The sequence below is a fragment of the Salmo trutta genome, chromosome 29 (assembly GCF_901001165.1).
Source record: "Salmo trutta chromosome 29, fSalTru1.1, whole genome shotgun sequence".
Taxonomy (NCBI): domain Eukaryota; kingdom Metazoa; phylum Chordata; class Actinopteri; order Salmoniformes; family Salmonidae; genus Salmo; species Salmo trutta.
The window spans coordinates 37746923-37764133 of record NC_042985.1 but is presented as its reverse complement, the minus strand read 5'-3'; the positions used below and the strand labels follow the sequence as shown (position 1 = coordinate 37764133).

Genomic DNA, 17211 nt, shown 5'->3' with positions numbered 1-17211 from the left:
TAGCCTAGCCAGCTATGTGAATGTGTAGTAATCATGGTTGAATTGGCAAAATGAGTAGAATTGCATGAAAATAGTTATAAAATTGCAAGATTTTCTCTCAGTCCCATGGCAAAATGTGTAGAATTGCAGAGAACTTGCTTTAAAACTGCAACAGTTTCTCTATGCTCCATGGCAAAATGTGTAGAATTGCAGGAAATGAACTATAAAACTTCAATATTTTTCTCTCTGCATGTGTGGGTATGGATGTCGGTACACAGACCGGTGAGCCACTTGTGATTAGTTCAGCTGTTTTTGTGGCCACCACCCCATCAAAATTGCCCATTATGTTACTTGCAAATGTATAGGCTACATGCACTAAATTACTGATGAACGTTGGAATGTATCTTAAAGAATACACAATAATGTCTGACAATAAAGTGTCAATGATATGAATACTATACTTATACTACATTGGATGTAACTGCATAAATTGCTGACAAGAAATCAAATAAGGCTGGTAGGCTACTAACTGGGGTCTAGGCTGGTTACCTTAGAATGTTATAGAAAAAAAACTAAAAACATAATGCATGAGTTTTCAGAATGAAATGGCAGGTTCTAGGGCTCGAGCTTCATATAAACCAAAAGCGAGAGTTGTATTGGGCATGTGCATAGTGCGTAGCATGAGCAGAATGCAATAGTTATATAGTGTATTAAACTAACTATTGTAGCTAAATCAGATATGCAAAGCAAGCCCTCAACAATTTCTGCACAAACATTTCCAAATAATAAACACAAAACATGCAAGAAGCATATGGATGATGGTATATCACCCTGCAGAAATCCTGCTAAGGCAGGTGCTGCATTTCCTTTACTCTGATATGGGGTCGCTCACCAAAATTAAAGGTGGAAAATAAACTATGGAAAGCTGTTGAAATAGACGTAACCTAACTAAAAAAATCATAAAAATTGATGGAATTTAAGTCAAATGTTAGTAGTATCTACTCACCCAACACATCAGCAGCGAATTTAATGTTTCCCTTCAAGGACGAACTGCTCCCTACAGCACGTCACTCGCTACCTTCCCTTCTTTCCCCTGCCTTCTTGAACAGCCAGTGCATGCCTCGCTTTGCTCAGCAAAGTCCCACTCTCTCCTCAATCGATAACATCACGTCACGTCACTTGGACCGCGCGCCCAATGCGCCCAGCGTTTTCTCCACCAACTCCCCTGCGCCATCCGTTTCCATGGATACTTACAGATAGAATGATTTTGGTGACATCTAGCGACATTGTATCGAATGTCTCATGCCTAGAGCAAATCTGTGCAAATTGTATCACAAATTGTATCTCCCTATCTCCCTCTGAGTCAATGCACAAAATAAAACACCAATCCAAATTAATCGTTAAAAAATGACATTGGTGCCATAACGTTTTAGTATTTTATGGAGATATATGTATGACACACTTTTTACTTTTATTTCGTTCATTTTTATCTCCAACAAATTGAAACGGCATGTTATCGTCTGCTAGTCTGCATGTATGCATGATATGGTAACATTTTACAGAATGGCTACACCGATATGGTACTAGAAACTATGATACTATTATATAAGTCTATTGTGGGTACTTTATATCAGAGATTGGCGGGCTCATTGTAATGGCTGGAATTGCGTTTTGGAACGGAGTCAAACATGTGGTTTCCTTATGTCTGAGGTGTTTGACTCCGTTTTAAAACGCCATTCCAGCCATTACAATGAGCCCGTCCTGCTATAGCTCCAGCCACCTTTGCTGTATATTCGTGTTTTCTTCTTCGCCAAAATCAGAGGAAAAATAAACAATGGAAAGATGTTGAAATAGACGTAGCCCAATTTTAACGGTTGCCAAAATTGAATTGGCTTTATGCCACGTTTCTGGCAAGATATCCGTGCAGCGTTTAATGTAAACTCGTGGGATTAGGCGTTGTGTGAGTAGTTTCACATTGTGATGGTTGGCTCTATCCGATGGGGGAAGTTCTTGGCGTTCTGGTACGCGTGAAACTAGGCGGGACAAATGAAATGGACCTCAAATCAACGTATTTTACTCACTTGGGTATGACTAGGGGTAAAAGTCCATTTGGCTCTCCTTTTATACCTTTAGTGTGAATTAGCTGATCGTCTGGTTCCGAAATCGCATGGGGACATTGACAACATTTCACATTTTTTCAAGATATTAGGATTGTTTTGTCAGCCAATAGCAAAGCACACGTTTATCACCAATGCCTTTAGCTGCTTGACTTTGCAAGGGGATGCAAACAAGAATTTCAGAGGGGCACACATGTAACCCGTGCTATAGGGTAAGTAACTACATATATTTGTGTTCCTCATTTCTCTTTATGAGACTGTGATTGTCAGTCAGATCTTATTCAGCATCTTTAGCTAGCTAGCAACTGTACTTTTCACCATTTGTTGGAGTCTAGTTAACCCCGCGCCTTACTGTAAGTAACTAGCTGGTCAGCTAGCTATTGCTATCCATATTGCATGGGATCTCATGTAAATAAATGTGCATTTGTAGTTTAACATATTTAATACACTTCTTATGAAGTATTAAGGCGCGTATTTGTGACTTATAGCTAGCAAAAAATGTAGATGTTTTTGGAAGACGTAGCTATAGCTAGCGAGCCAGTTTATTAGAAAAGGGTGCAGTGGTGGCATTAACCCGCGCTCGCAATAGCTCATTAGCTGGCAAACAAACTAGTTGGGAAGCGATACAATTTGTTCTGCCAGCCTTTATTAACGTGTAACAACATTTTGTGACGCCAATTGATTCATGCTGACTTGCTTTCGTGCACTATAAGCTATGTTAAGTAGCACAAATGATCCGTGTGTGTCCGCACATTCCGCGCCAAGATTTAAAAGAAATATTTACCTGCGCGGGACGGTCCGAATTCGATTGAGGTCATCGCCCACTTCAATTCTTACTGGTTACTTGCCGCAAAATAGGCGTGTCGTTGAAGCCGTTTTGCTTGATCATTCGATGGCGTGCATGTCAGTTACCGCCAAGCATTAACTGTGATATTTTGATTAGGTTCGATTTTTAATATTAATCTAGGTAATCAACCGAGATGCACGGTATTATTTGGTAAATGTGATTGAATTAGAAGCGTAGTTGCTAGCTATATCATTAGTATGTTAACGGCATTATATTTATTTCGGTGTTAATACCTCTACGGGCCACGGTGGCAGTATTGAGCATTTTGAAAAAAATACGTGCCCATTTTTAACTGCCCCCTACACCAACTCAGAAGCTAGGATATGCATATTATTAACACATTCGGATAGAAAACACTCTGAATTTTCTAAAACAGTTTGAATGGTGTCTGTAAGTATAACAAAACTCATATTGCAGGCAAAAACCTGAGAAAAATAGATTAAAAAAAAATGAGAATTTTGTGGCTGTACTATTTAGTGTCATTGTTTATTAGATACCATAGTGAGAAAGGATTCAGTTCGCAACTCCTACGGATTCCACTAGATGTCAGCGATCTTTATAAAGTTGTTTGAAGCTTCCATGATTAACAGGGAGCAAATAAGAATGCATTGAAGTTGACGTCCGTGGGATGTCGTCACTTCCATTATGGCCTGCACCTGCGCAATCATGAGACACGGGACATTTTTCAAAAACGTTTTTCTAGACACAGGTGAGGTCTGGTTGAAACATTACTGATGTTTCACATTAAAAATGGCTCTAAAGATTGATGCTAAACAACGTTTTACATGTTTGAACAAACATAAATAGATTATTTTTGTAACTTTTGTAACTTTTTGCCGTGACTTCACACACCCCCCCGCGCTACTTTTTAGTAGCCACCGAAGCGCTAACAACATGGAACAACTTGGAGTTCTTTGGACATCAATTATGAACTTTGTCAAAAGAAACCACATTTGTTGTGGACCTGGAATTCCTGGAACTGCCAATGGATGAAGATAATCAAAGGTAATGGATTATTGACAATAGTATTATTGATATTACATGGTTACAAGATGATGCTAAGCTAATTAGGCTAGCTTATTGTTCTTAGCACAGCACCTGGTTTATTGCAACTTGTGATTTCCCAGTAAAGTTATTTTGAAATCTGGCAAGACAGTATCATTTACGAAATGTTAAACTATAATTATTTGAATGACAATATTATAATTTACCAATGTTTTCGAATAGTAATTTTGAAAATTGTAACGTTGTTCACCGGAAGCATTTCAGAGAAGAAAAAAATCAGAATTTCACAGCTACTGTAAAATGCGGTTTTTGGATATAAATATGAACTTGATGGAACAAAAAATGCATGTATTGTATAACATAATGTCCTAGGAGTGTCATCTGATGGAGATTGTCAAAGGTTGGTGCATAATTTTAGCTGGTTTCTGCTTTTGGTGACGCCTGACCTTGAATTGAAAATGGATGTTTGTACTTTTGTGGCTATGTACTGTCCTAACATAATCTAACTTTATGCTTTTGCCGTAAAGCCTCTTTGAAAATCGGACAATGTGGTTAGATTAAGGAGATGTTTATCTTTTAAATGGTGTAAAATAGTTGATTGTTTGAGAAATTGAAATTATTAGATTTTTGATGTTTTGAATTTCCAGCCTTGCTAGCAATCCCGTCTCAGGGTTCATTGCTAACCCGTGGCCTCAACAGGTTAAGAAATGGTAACTAAGCCTATAACGTTTTGTGACACTTGGATTAAGTGAATCAAATACATTGATCTGCTTGCTAACGTTAACTGTTATTGATCTAGCTAGCTAGACACTGCTTTTTTGTTAGCAAATATCAGTCTTACATTCTTTGTTTTACATTTAGTTGGAAAATGTTGAGCACTTCACCGGAGTCCCAGTATCTGAGCCATACAACTCAAACCACCACCTCTAATCACGAGGTTAGTAATAGCTAGCTACTACATGTTTCTGTTGATTTTTAAATCCAAGTTACTATCTTATTGTTTATATAGTAGTTAATATGCTGTATAGGTATGTTCAAGGGCATTTGACTGACTGTTACATAACTAACTCTAACTGTGACATCCAGTGATCCTTAATTAAATAATCTTTGCTATTTACTTTGTCCAACAGGGGAATGTATTTGCAGAGCCGCAAGCAATGACAAAAACACCAAGGAAAGCATCTACCCAAGGCACTGTGCTAACAGAGATTCAATCCAACATGGGATCCCTTACGACCCCAACTAAAGGAAGGGAGACTGGGACTGGTGAGCCTTGGACACCGACCTCCAATTTGAAAATGCTGATGAGCGCTGCCAGCCCTGAGATCAGGAACAGAGAGAAAGAGCTGTGTATGGATTCTGAGGGAGGGGATGCCATGGTAAAATAATACACACACAAATGAGTCTGCAGCTAAGACCTTAGAAATGTATTGATTGCCTGTTTGATCTTTTTCCTATTCACCCATAGGACCCTGAGCTTGGAGAGGAAGGGGAGAAACAGATCAGCAGAAAAGAGAAGAGTCTGGGTTTGCTCTGTCACAAGTTCCTGGCCCGCTACCCTGATTATCCCAACCCTGCCCTCAACAACGACATCAGTCTGGATGATGTTGCCACAGAGCTTAGTACGTCCTGTTTTACTTCTGTCTCTCCACTGTCTTTATTCCCATTTCATTTTTTCTCAGAATAAAGCTGGTACCCTTATATTTTCACATTTTGTTTTTTGAAGAATGCAATAAATACAGCATGTATTCCCTAAGTTTAGGCCTATATGCTGATGCTGTAAATAAGCAGTTACAAACTATAGACAGACAGTATACAAACAAGACCACTTTACTCCTGTTCATTCAACTCACATTCTCTCTCCTCTGTCCGAACAGATGTGGAGCGCAGGCGCATCTATGACATCATGAATGTGCTGGAGAGCTTGCACATGGTCAGCCGGCTAGCCAAGAATCGCTACACGTGGCACGGCCGCGCTAACCTACCACAGACCCTGGCCAAGTTGCGGCAGGTGGGCGAGGAGCATCGCTACGGGCAACAGATGCAGCAGATCCGCCAGCGCAGCCTGGAAAGGGAGTTTGACTCGGACGGCGAGGAGAAAGAGAACGAGGAGGTGGAGGGAGGAGAACAGGGCCAGAAGGAGATGTTCTTCGTGGAGCTTCCTGGGGTGGAGTTTAAAGCAGGTGAGAGGCCAGGATTAACCTCATTTGATTAAGAGATATTAATACAATTGTTTGTAATATGTAGCATGCAATTGATTGACCCTGTACAGCAAGGATTTTGTAGGAAAAAGTTTTCCCTGTAAATATTTCTTGTTTTAGTGAGCTGAACTGAGTGATCATGGTCTTGGCTATGTAATAACCTTGCTTTTATTCACCTGTGTTCTCTCCAGCCTCCGTGAACAGCAGGAAGGACAAGTCTCTGAGGGTGATGAGCCAGAAGTTTGTCATGTTGTTCCTGGTGTCCACACCTCGGGTGGTCAGTTTGGATGTGGCTGCCAGGATCCTCATTGGAGAGGACCAGGTGGCTGATCAGGACAAGAGCAAGTTCAAGAGTGAGTGTTGAGCCTATAAGGGCAAAATAGTCCTTCATGCCTCTGGCACAGCCTGTGGAAGTATGTATATAACAGAATTACTAACTAGCAAATATGTTCTCTCAGCACATTTTTAGCTAGGATACACAAGCTTTATCATACAAGTTGAGTGTGTAGTTGGCGCAATAAGTAAGATTCTGCACACTGAGATGCTCCCTCAAGTGTGTTAAGACCTTACGGTCTTCATCTAGTGATGATGAGTAATGTTTGAATATGTGTCTGTGTGTTTGCAGCTAAGGTTCGCAGGCTGTATGATATAGCCAACGTGCTGCGGAGCCTGAAGCTGATAGAGAAGGTCCATGTGACAGAGGAGAAAGGGAGGAAGCCAGCCTTTGAATGGACCGGCCCTGAGGACTTCCCCAATGTGAAGGGTAGGCACTCATCAGAACACACTGTCTTCCCAATAATACTTCACTTGAAGGGGTTACCATACATATTAACACTATCACAAGGCCTTAATAGGCATCACATGTCCTCGATTTCTACATGATATAGAAGTACCCTGTGCCATTGAAGCTATGCTGAACTTTTACTATACAAGTTAGTGGTTTATATGAACTTTGTAAGTCAGACACTATGTTATCATTTAACCTGTAATGGTGTCCAACCTGCCTCTCCCATTCACCAGACGAAATCTTGTGTTTCAATTCACACATAGAGACCACTGCCACTACAGCGACTGCCAAGAGGAAACTTGAGTCTCGTACCTCCGTAGACAACTGTGCCAAAAATCTCTTCTCCTCTCCGGGGAGCAAACGCAGCTTCACCCGTCACCCCTCCCTCATCAAACTGGCCAAGAGCATCCAGGAAGACCGGCGCAAGATCAACTCAGCCCCCACCAGCCCTGTCAAGAGTAAGTCCTGGGAGATATTTAGATGGAGTATTCAAATGTTTTCACTGAGAGTTGGGTGTCTAAATTAGCTTCTGTTTTTCTTTTCAGGTGATTCCTCGAGCAATGAGTTCTTTCCCACCAAAATGGCCCAACTAGCAGCCATCTGTAAGATCCAGTTTGACCAGCAATCAAACGAGTAAGTGCTGCCTGATTCTCATTGCAGTATCGTATCCTTTATTCTTCTAAATTAACCAGAAATGTTCTACGTTTCCTTGTTAACCTCAACTCAGACTGTCAGATGTTACAATGAGTCTTGTCTCGTTCTAGGGTTGTTGACAGGACACCTAAGATTGCGGTTACTGTGACTGAGGCACTGCCAGCTCAACAGAAAGCTGCTAAAAAGCCAGGAGCTCCCCAGCCCCCAGTATTAACACCCACAGAAGCCCGTGACAGCACTGTCCACCTCACCCCACGGGCACAGTTCACCCCCCAACCTACTGGGGCAATGTCCTTCCACCCTGCTCAGTGTTCACCCCTCATCCCTATGCTGCTGCCCCAACACCAGGGAGGCGGTCCCTACGCCATCTACATGCACCCCTCCTCCTTCAGGCCACACCCCCTAACCAGGCCTCAGCCAACCAGCCTCGCTGTGCGCTCCATGACCTTCGAGGATAAGACGGGGCGGAGCCCGAGTGATGTCACAGTGCAAGGCCACTCGTCTGCTACGAACAAGCTGCCAACCAGCAGCCCCTCGGCACTAAAACGTGTGTGTTCAGAGAGAACCTCAGAGGAAAGCCCCTCCGAGGCCAAGAGGTTTGACTCCAGCACCAGGGTAAGACCTGTTCTTGACATGCTACTTCTGCTTCTACGCAGCTCAGTTGTACCTACTTTGACCAGAATGTGAGGTGACTTGTCACTAGTAGAGAACTTTGGCAATGACATACAAATAAAGAAGCCTGATAAATAGTTATAGCAACAGTCATACGAAGCTAACCCACCTCTCTTTCTCTGCTCTCCTCCAGGACACGTCTCCTAAGCTGTGTGAGATCCTCCAGGCTCGTCTAAAGGCGCGTCGCGGGGGTCTCGTCTCCAGCCGTCCCTCGCCCCGAGCCCTCCACCTGGACCCAGAGTTCGTCAACACCCCCGGGAGCTCAGTGGCCGTCGCAGCCAATCAGACACTGGAGCAGAACCTGGAGACCTTCCTGGAGAAGGAGGAGATGGTCGCGACCTCCGACAGCGAGGCAGGGCTCACGCCTGTCAGAGCTGTTCCACTGAACCCCCAACACCTACACACAGAGGTAAACACACAACACACACATAGCTAAAATACCGATACTGGTAATAACAGAAAACACTTGGCTTTAGATGTTATGTGTGTATAGTATCTTTGGATGATGTATAGGGATACATGAGCTCCAATACGATACAGGAACGATACGTTTTAGTTTGAAACGATTAGAGAACGAATCGATGCGATACGATTCAATGCACAAACATTTGTTGCATAAACACATTCATATTTTTTTTTTTTTAAATGTCACCTGCTCCGAATACAACGGGTGTAGTCTTTACTGTGAAATGCTTGCTTACGAGCCCTTCCCAACAATGCAAAGTTTAAAAATAGTAACACGAGGAATAAAATACACAAAAATGGAGCAATACAGAGAGTACTGGTACCAGATCAATGTGCAGGGGTATGAGGTAGTTGAGGTAGATATTTACATGAAGGCAGGGTAAAGTGACTAGGCGTCAGGATAGATAAGAGTAAAATAAGAATGGAGTATCAGCAGAATATAAACAAGTGTTTGTATTGTCGGTGTGTGTGTTATGTACAGTATGTGAATGTGTGTTGGTTTTGTGTGAAGAGTGTCAGTGCAGTGTGAGTGTGTCTATAGGCCAGTGTGTATGTATAGTCTTGTGATTGTGCATAGAGTCAGTGCAAGATAGGGTCTGTGCCGATTGATCTGGTGACCATTTAATTAACAATTTAGCAGTCTTATGGCTATTTAGTAGTCTTATGGCCTGTTGGTCTGTGAGCCGATGTCCCGGTACCATTTGCCGGACTGTAGCAGAGTGGTAAGTCTATGGCTTGGGTGGCTGTAGTCCTCTGACACCACCTTATATAGATGTCCTGGAGCTCTGCCCCAGCCAGTGGAAGTTTAAATTAAAATCTGATGATGATGAAGCTCATGAGCTGGGCTTCTCTGAGCTGGGCTTCTGAGTGTGTGTGTGTGTGTGTGTGTGTGTGTGTGTGTGTGTGTGTGTGTGTGTGTGTGTGTGTGTGTGTGTGTGTGTATGATGTATGTCTCTGGTGTATGTACTATGTAGGCACCTGAGCTGAGCCATAAGGGAGACTAGGCATCTACCACTCCAGTACCACTATCAGATTAGGGGGCAATGTAGCCTCTTTTTTCTTTTTTTGTCCCCCCCACTTTGGTTCTGAAATTACCATCACCCACTAATTCACTTTTTTAACTAATTTATCAATATTTATTGTTTACAAATTAGCTATGACATAGCCAATTAATATATTTCACAACTTTAGAATATATTTCACCCCCATCTCAAAAATCGCATGGTTTTGACCATTTGGCCATTTTTATGGAGTGATCTTCTCTCGCTTTGGCCATGCAGTGCGCCTCGCAAAAGTGATTGCTGTCCTCGTTATGAAATTAGCAACCTTATCCTGTGTATATATAAATACAAAAAATACCATATACACTGAGTATACAAGGGCTCCTGAGTGGCACAGCAGTCTAAGGCCTGCATCTCAGTGCTAGAGGCGTCACTACAGACCCTGGTTCGATTCCAGGCTGTATCACAACCGGCCGTGATTGGGAGTCCCATAGGGCGGCGCACAATTGGCCCAGCGTCGTCCGGGTTAGGGTTTGGCCAGGGTAGGCCGTCGTTGTAAATAAGAATTTGTTCAACTGACTTACCTAGTTAAGTAAATACAAACCTTTAAGGGCACCTGCTCTTTCCATGACATAGACTGATCAGGTGAAAGCTATGATCCCTTATTGATGTCACTTGTTAAATCCACTTCAATCAGTGTAAATGAACAGGAGACAGGTTAAAGAAGGATATTGAAGCCTTGAGACATGGATTGTGTGTGCCACTCAGGGTGAATGAGCAAGACAAAAAATTTAAGTGCCTTCGAACAGGCTATGGTAGTTAGGTGCCAGGTGCACCGGTTTGTGTCAAGAACTGCAATGCTGCTGAGTTTTTCAAGCTCAACAGTTTCCCGTGTATATCACCCAAAGAACATCCAGCCAACTTGACACAACTGTGGGATGCATTGGAGTCAACATGGGCCAGCATCCCTGTGGAATGCTTTCAACACCTTGTAGAGTCAATGCCCTGATGAATTGAGGCTGTTCTGATGGGAACATGGGGGAGTTGCAACTCTATTAGGAAGGTGTTCCTAATGTTTGGCATACTGATTGTTTAAAGCAAACTACCAAAACTATCGCTGATGGTGAACCTAAACAATCAAAATGAAGTCTATTGTAAGCCCCGTTCAGCAGGTATAGCCAGATGAGAGTTGTCTCTGGTAGCTTACTTTAATTCCGGTAAAACACCATTTTCAACAGCGCACACAGTTGAAGTCGGAAGGTTACATTAGAGGTGGACCGATTTTAATTAGGGCCGATTTCAAGTTTTCATAACAATCTGTAATCGGCATTTTTGGACGCGGATTATGGCCGATTACATTGCACTCCACGAGGAGACTGCGTGGCAGGCTGACCACCTGTTACGCGAGTGCAGCAATGAGCCAAGGTAAGTTGCCGGCTAGCATTAAACTTACCTTATAAAAAACAATCATTCTTAACATAATCACTAGGTAAGTACACATGGTTGATGATATTACTAGTTTAACTATCGTATCCTGAGTTGCATATAATCAAATGCGGTGCCTGTTAATTTATCATTGAATCACAGCCTACTTCGCCAAACGGGTGATGATTTAACAAGCGCATTCCCGAAAAAAAGCACTGTCGTTGCACCAATGTGTACCTAACCATAAACATCCATGCCTTTCTTAAAATCAATACACAAGTACATTTTTTAAAACCTGCATATTTAGTTAATATTGCCTGCTAACATGAATTTCTTTTAACGAGATAAATTGTGTCACTTCTCTTGCGCTCTGTGCAAGCAGAGTCAGGGTATATGCAGCAGTTTGAGCTGCCTGGCTCGTTGCAAACTGTGTGAAGACCATTTCTTCCTAACATAGACCGTAATTAATTTGCCAGAATTTTACATAATTATGACATAACATTGAAAGTTGTGCAATGTAACAGCAATATTTAAACTTAGGGTTGCCACCTGTTTGATAAAATACGGAACAGTTCCGTATTTCACTGAAAGAATAAACGTTTTGTTTTTCGAAATGATAGTTTCTGGATTTGACCATATTAATGACATAAGGCTCGTATTTCTGTGTGTTTATTATATTATAATTAAGTCTATGATTTGATATTTGATATAGCAGTCTGACTGAGCAGTGGTAGGCAGCAGCAGGCTCGTAAGCATATATTCAAATAGCACTTTCCTACATTTGCCAGCAGCTCTTCGCTGTGCTTCAAGCATTGCGCTGTTTATGACTTCAAGCCTATCAACTCCCGAGATTAGGCTGGCAATACTATAGTGTTTATAAGAACATCCAATAGTCAAAGGTATATGAAATACAAAAATGGTATAGAGAGAAAGTCCTGTAATTCCTATAATACCTACAACCTAAAACTTCTTAACTGTGAATATGGAAGACTCATTTTAAAAGGAACCACCGGATTTCATATGTTCTCATGTTCTGCGCAAGGAACTTAAACGTTAGCTTTTTTACATGGCACATATTGCACTTTTACTTTCTGTGTTTTTGCATTATTTAAACCAAATTGAACATGTTTCATTATTTATTTGAGACTAAATTGATTTATTTATGTATTATATTAAGTTAAAATAAAAGTGTTCATTCAGTATTGTTGTAATTGTCATTATTACAAATATATATAAAAATTGGCCGATTAATCGGTATCGGCTTTTTTTGGTCCCCCAATAATCGTTATCGCCGTTGAAAAATCATAATTATATAATTATGTGGATGTATTGAAGCAACATCTCAAGACATCAGTCAGGAAGTTAAAGCTTGGTCGCAAATGGGTCTTCCAAATGGACAATGACCCCAAGCATACTTCCAAAGTTGTGGCAAAATGGCTTAAGGACAACAAAGTCAAGATATTGGAGTGGCCATCACAAAGCCCTGACCTCAATCCTATAGAACATTTGTGGGCAGAACTGAAAAAGTGTGTGCAAGCAAGGAGGCCTACAAACCTGACTCGGTTACACCAGCTCTGTCAGGAGGAATGGGCCAGAATTCACCCAACTTATTGTGGGAAGGCTACCCGACACGTTTGACCCAAGTTAAACAATTTAAAGGCAATGCTACCAAATACTAATTGAGTGTATGTGAACTTCTGACCCACTGGGAATGTGATGAAAGAAATAAAAGCTGAAATAAATCATTCTCTCAACTATTATTCTGACATTTCACATTCTTAAAATAAAGTGCTGATCCTAACTGACCTAAGACAGGGATTTTTTACTCGGATTAAATGTCTGGAATTGTGAAAAACGGAGTTTAAATGTATTTGGCTAAAGTGTATGTAAACTTCCTTCTTCAACTGTATATCAAAAACCTAGCAAATCACATAGGTTGTCACAATCTTAATATCATGCAAGCCACTTTAGTATTTGAATGTGCCACACAGATTTGGTAGACCACTGGGCATAGTGCGCAGTTTGACTAGGCTACTGATATTGCCTGGAGTTGTTCGGCACGGAAAATGACTTGTCGATCAATGACTGTCAACAGAGTTACATGCAGTTCGACACAAAAGATGGGAGGTATTTTCAGATGTTGAAAGAATGTATTAAACTTATGAACCAGTGACTCGTAACGTTTGAATCGATTTTCTGACCAATGCATGCTACATTTGGTTCTGGTCTGAGGACCAACGTACTTGTATCTTAAACATTTGAATCTGGGGCCGATGCGTATCGGTGAGTCGTTGCATCCATAATACTGTCTTAATGACTCTCTTTTCTCTCGGTCTGTCTCTGTGTTCCAGACTCTGATCCCCACTGGCTACCTGATCCCCATCTCCCAGCAGTCCCTCTTCAGCTACAAAGACCACAACACAGAGAGCAGCAAAGCCTTCACACCCACCTACAACATCTGCCACACACCCACAGCAGGTATACTCACCTTTAACATTTATTCACAGTCAGTACACACACTAACACAAATTTGAACTATGTCTTTTCGTTAATTTTTTTCTGGGGACCTTGAGTAAAGCGTACAAGCATTCGGTATCAAATGACTTAAACTCAATTCAAGTTGGATATCTGTATCTTATGACTGTAATTAACAATGTCTTCCCTCTCTCCTTCCCAGGCTCTAGACCTCCCCTGATCCAGGAGTTCACCCCCACCAGCCTCCCCCTCCACAGGCCTCCCCCCTCCTCGCCCTTCTCTGCCCAGGGACACCGCTTCCCCAGCCCTGCCATCCTCAACTTTACCCTGCAGAACCTGGGCCTTATCCCTGGGCCTGGCTCCGTGCCCGCTTGCAGCCCAGGCACTGCCCACACCCCGGAGCACCCCAGCTCCATGCCCAGCCCCCTGCCTCCCCACCTGAGCCTGCATCAGAGGGGCGGCGTGGTGTTCGTTAAGCCCATGTCCCCCGTGCCAGTCCAACACCAGATGACCGGCCCAGGCGGGCAACCACTCACGCTAATCAGTCTACAGCAGGTGAGATACATGCTTGCATACAGACATCCACACAAACACTGGGTCACACATACAGCATACTTACACACACAGACTCACACCCCAATAATCTTATCACACACACAAACAGTCAAAGGCAAACCCCTCCTCCCTAATTGCTAATGGTGTGCTGCTGGTTCAGTGCTTGGGTAAATAGCTTCACTGATTATATAAACGAGTTGTGATGTTGATTGTAAACATCTGCTAACTTCTCTGTCGTTGTCTTTCTCTCCTCCTCTTCAGATGACCACGCCCGAAGGGACGGCCCTCCCCCAGGACAGTTTCTTCCACACCCCGCTGGCTACCGTGGTAACCACCAGCCATGGACACACGGCGCCGGCGGGCACCAAAACCGTTTACATCCCTCAGCGGAAGCTGGACGTCACCACTGAGGACACCTAAAGACTATGCTGCTACACAACCTGTGTGTGTGTGTGTGTGTGTGCGTGCGTGCGCGCGCCAGCCCTTCAACATGTTTGCGTCTGTGCATGTCTGCATGGTTTTCTATGGTCTGACTGTCGTATTTTTAAGGCATACTGTAGGTTGAGTGGTTTTGTGTTTTAGGGTATGTGATGTCGCCATATGATTTCATCCAAAACTGGTCCATGGGTTATTCCAGCGTTTCCCAAACTCAGTGCACGTTTGTTTTTTTTTTGCGCTAGTACTACACAACTGATTCCAATTATCAAATCTTGATGATTAGTTGATTATTTGAATCAGCTGTGTAGTGCTAGGGCAAAAACCAAAACGTGCAGCCCTTGGGGTCCTGAGGACCGAGTTTCGGAAGCCCTGGTTTATTCCATTTCTACAGGGGAAGACAATGTGAACGTGGTGTGGAAACTCCATACAGAAACAGCTGCGTGTCACCATCATCACAGCTAGCTCTAAATATAACTGATGGAGAACCAGCCATGGTAAATACTCTTAACCCTGGGGCTTGATACACAATATGCTGGATATTACTGTGTAATACTATAATACTACAACATACTTTTGATACTGGTGTATATGTATGGAAATATGATTAGGGATCACCAGTAGGTATTAAACTGGTGAGGGGTGCTTTCTGTGTCTGAATACTAAATAGTGAAACAGTCTTGTCTTATTTAGGTTTTAAAGGGTTGTTTGCCAAAATGTAATATGCTGGCTGAGTATTTCAACATTTCTCAACGAGAAGTTGTATTGAAGTCCCATTACATCATCAATGTGCCATAGAGAAGAACATCAACTTAACCTCAGTTCACTGGGATGACATTAATACGTGACAGCGGAACTTCAATGACTGAAATAGAAACATTTGATGGAAAAGTATTGTAGATGAACTGTTTTTGTGTGTGTCAAATTGGTAAGATTACAATTTTGCACATTGTACATGCTAACTGTTGCCCTTCGTAAGCTGAATTGTAATGTGATTAAAATGTAAGGGGTGAATGTATGTGATGGGATTCCTACCTTAGGCTAATCAGGTAATTGAAATCAGATCTTAATGCTTAAGGAATGGACTTTAAGCATCCTTGTATATAAAATGGTAAACTATTAATATTGTTAAACCGGTGTCGGTCCTGTTCATGTATGCTTTACTGTCTCCCTCAGTTGATGAATACATGGTCGATGATATGTTGGTGTCCTGTAGCATTAGTCTAGAGTAGAGTATGAATATGATAAAGGTGGTTTCATATCCAACAGTAAATACAGTACATGCCTTCAATTGCAGGAGCAATCTGTGATTTATCTTGGTTTTCCAGTGCATTGTAACTCAAGACTGTAGATGGCGGTTGTATTACAGAGGGTTGGGAATACGGAGTGAGAATGTAGGTACCAGTTTTTTTTATTTTGCAGTGGATCACCAATTGTCTCTGCAGAATTACTTGCCTCTGCTGTCTGCTGGAAATGTTTAGAAGGCGTTTGTGTTCCTGTGCTACTGAGCTCGTTTGTTAATTGATCTTGTGCCTGTCCATTACTCACTCCAGTCTTTTCAAACACAGAAACGAACTGTCCCTGTGTTGTTGCATGAGGAATGCTAACAGTTCTTAAAGAGACAACTGAACCTATGGCAATGATAGGAGAGACCTCCCTCTCCTCCTCCTCAGGCTTTACATATACTTCCATTGACATTGTTTGACAGAATTGCAATAACAACAAAAAAGAAGCTAGCCTACTTGGATAAGATCACTTATGAAATTTCTAGATTGAATCCCTCAAACAATTGCTCATTATTTTGTTTGCATGATAATTTAGTTACCACTTCAAGACTTTAGGGAGCAGTTGTTTAGCCTAATCACACCAGTAACGTTAATCACCAACAAAATAATCAATATCTTGCTAGCTAACGTTAGTTAGAACGTTACAAGTAACGTTAACACTACAGACCACTGAAAATGGATTCAATGTAGCAACTTACTAGCTAAATAAGTTAAGTGTTGTAGTTGTACATGTCGCTGGTTAGCGAAGCGACAATCGACATAATAACATTAGCTAACTAACGTTATCACCAAATATAATCTTCCTCAGCTAGCTACCACCCACCCAGGCAACTACGGAAGTTAGCTAGCATCGTTTGCACAACATCCGTAAAATCCAAGTTAGCTGGTGACAATGGAACAAATATACACAAACATTCGGAAACGAATGACAATGTTTCCTTTAAGGAACTAACGTTAGCTTATTGTTATCTAAACAAACTTCGCTACCTAGCTTTACGTCTAACCAAATCAAATGTATTTATATAGCCCTTCGTACATCAGCTGAAATCTCAAAGTGCTGTACAGAAACCCAGCCTAAAACCCCAAACAGCAAGCAATGCATGTGAAAGAAGCACGGTGGCTGGGAAAAACTCCCTAGGAAAAACTCCTGAGAAAGGCCAAAAACCTAGGAAGAAACCTAGAGAGGAACCAGGCTATGAGGGGTGGCCAGTCCTCTTCTGGCTGTGCGGGGTGGATATTATAACAGAACATGGTCAAGATGTTAAAATGTTCATAAATGACCAGCATGGTCAAATAATAATAATCAT

At 42.0% G+C, this 17211-nt stretch overlaps 1 protein-coding gene across 1 annotated transcript; it reads left to right on the top strand.

Annotated features, from left to right (window-relative positions):
* Positions 1-1753: 1753 nt before the first annotated feature.
* LOC115167567 (transcription factor E2F8-like) lies at positions 1754-15751 on the top strand. Its single transcript, XM_029722135.1, has 14 exons — positions 1754-2308; positions 4810-4885; positions 5079-5327; positions 5417-5570; positions 5826-6131; positions 6341-6502; positions 6775-6912; positions 7200-7394; positions 7482-7569; positions 7701-8205; positions 8396-8671; positions 13505-13631; positions 13831-14183; positions 14445-15751. Exons 2-14 carry the CDS (start codon positions 4817-4819, stop codon positions 14601-14603), a joined length of 2781 nt encoding a protein of 926 aa, XP_029577995.1. The 5' UTR covers positions 1754-2308; positions 4810-4816; the 3' UTR covers positions 14604-15751.
* The last annotated feature ends 1460 nt before the right edge of the window (positions 15752-17211 follow it).

Coding starts and splice junctions, on each gene's coding strand:
- LOC115167567 (XM_029722135.1), top strand. CDS start 4,817: ATGTTGAGCACTTCACCGGAGTCCCAGTATCTGAGCCATACAACTCAA. Junction 5,571..5,825: donor TGATGTTGCCACAGAGCTTA/GTACGTCCTGTT, acceptor CTGTCCGAACAG/ATGTGGAGCGCAGGCGCATC. Junction 14,184..14,444: donor CGCTAATCAGTCTACAGCAG/GTGAGATACATG, acceptor CCTCCTCTTCAG/ATGACCACGCCCGAAGGGAC.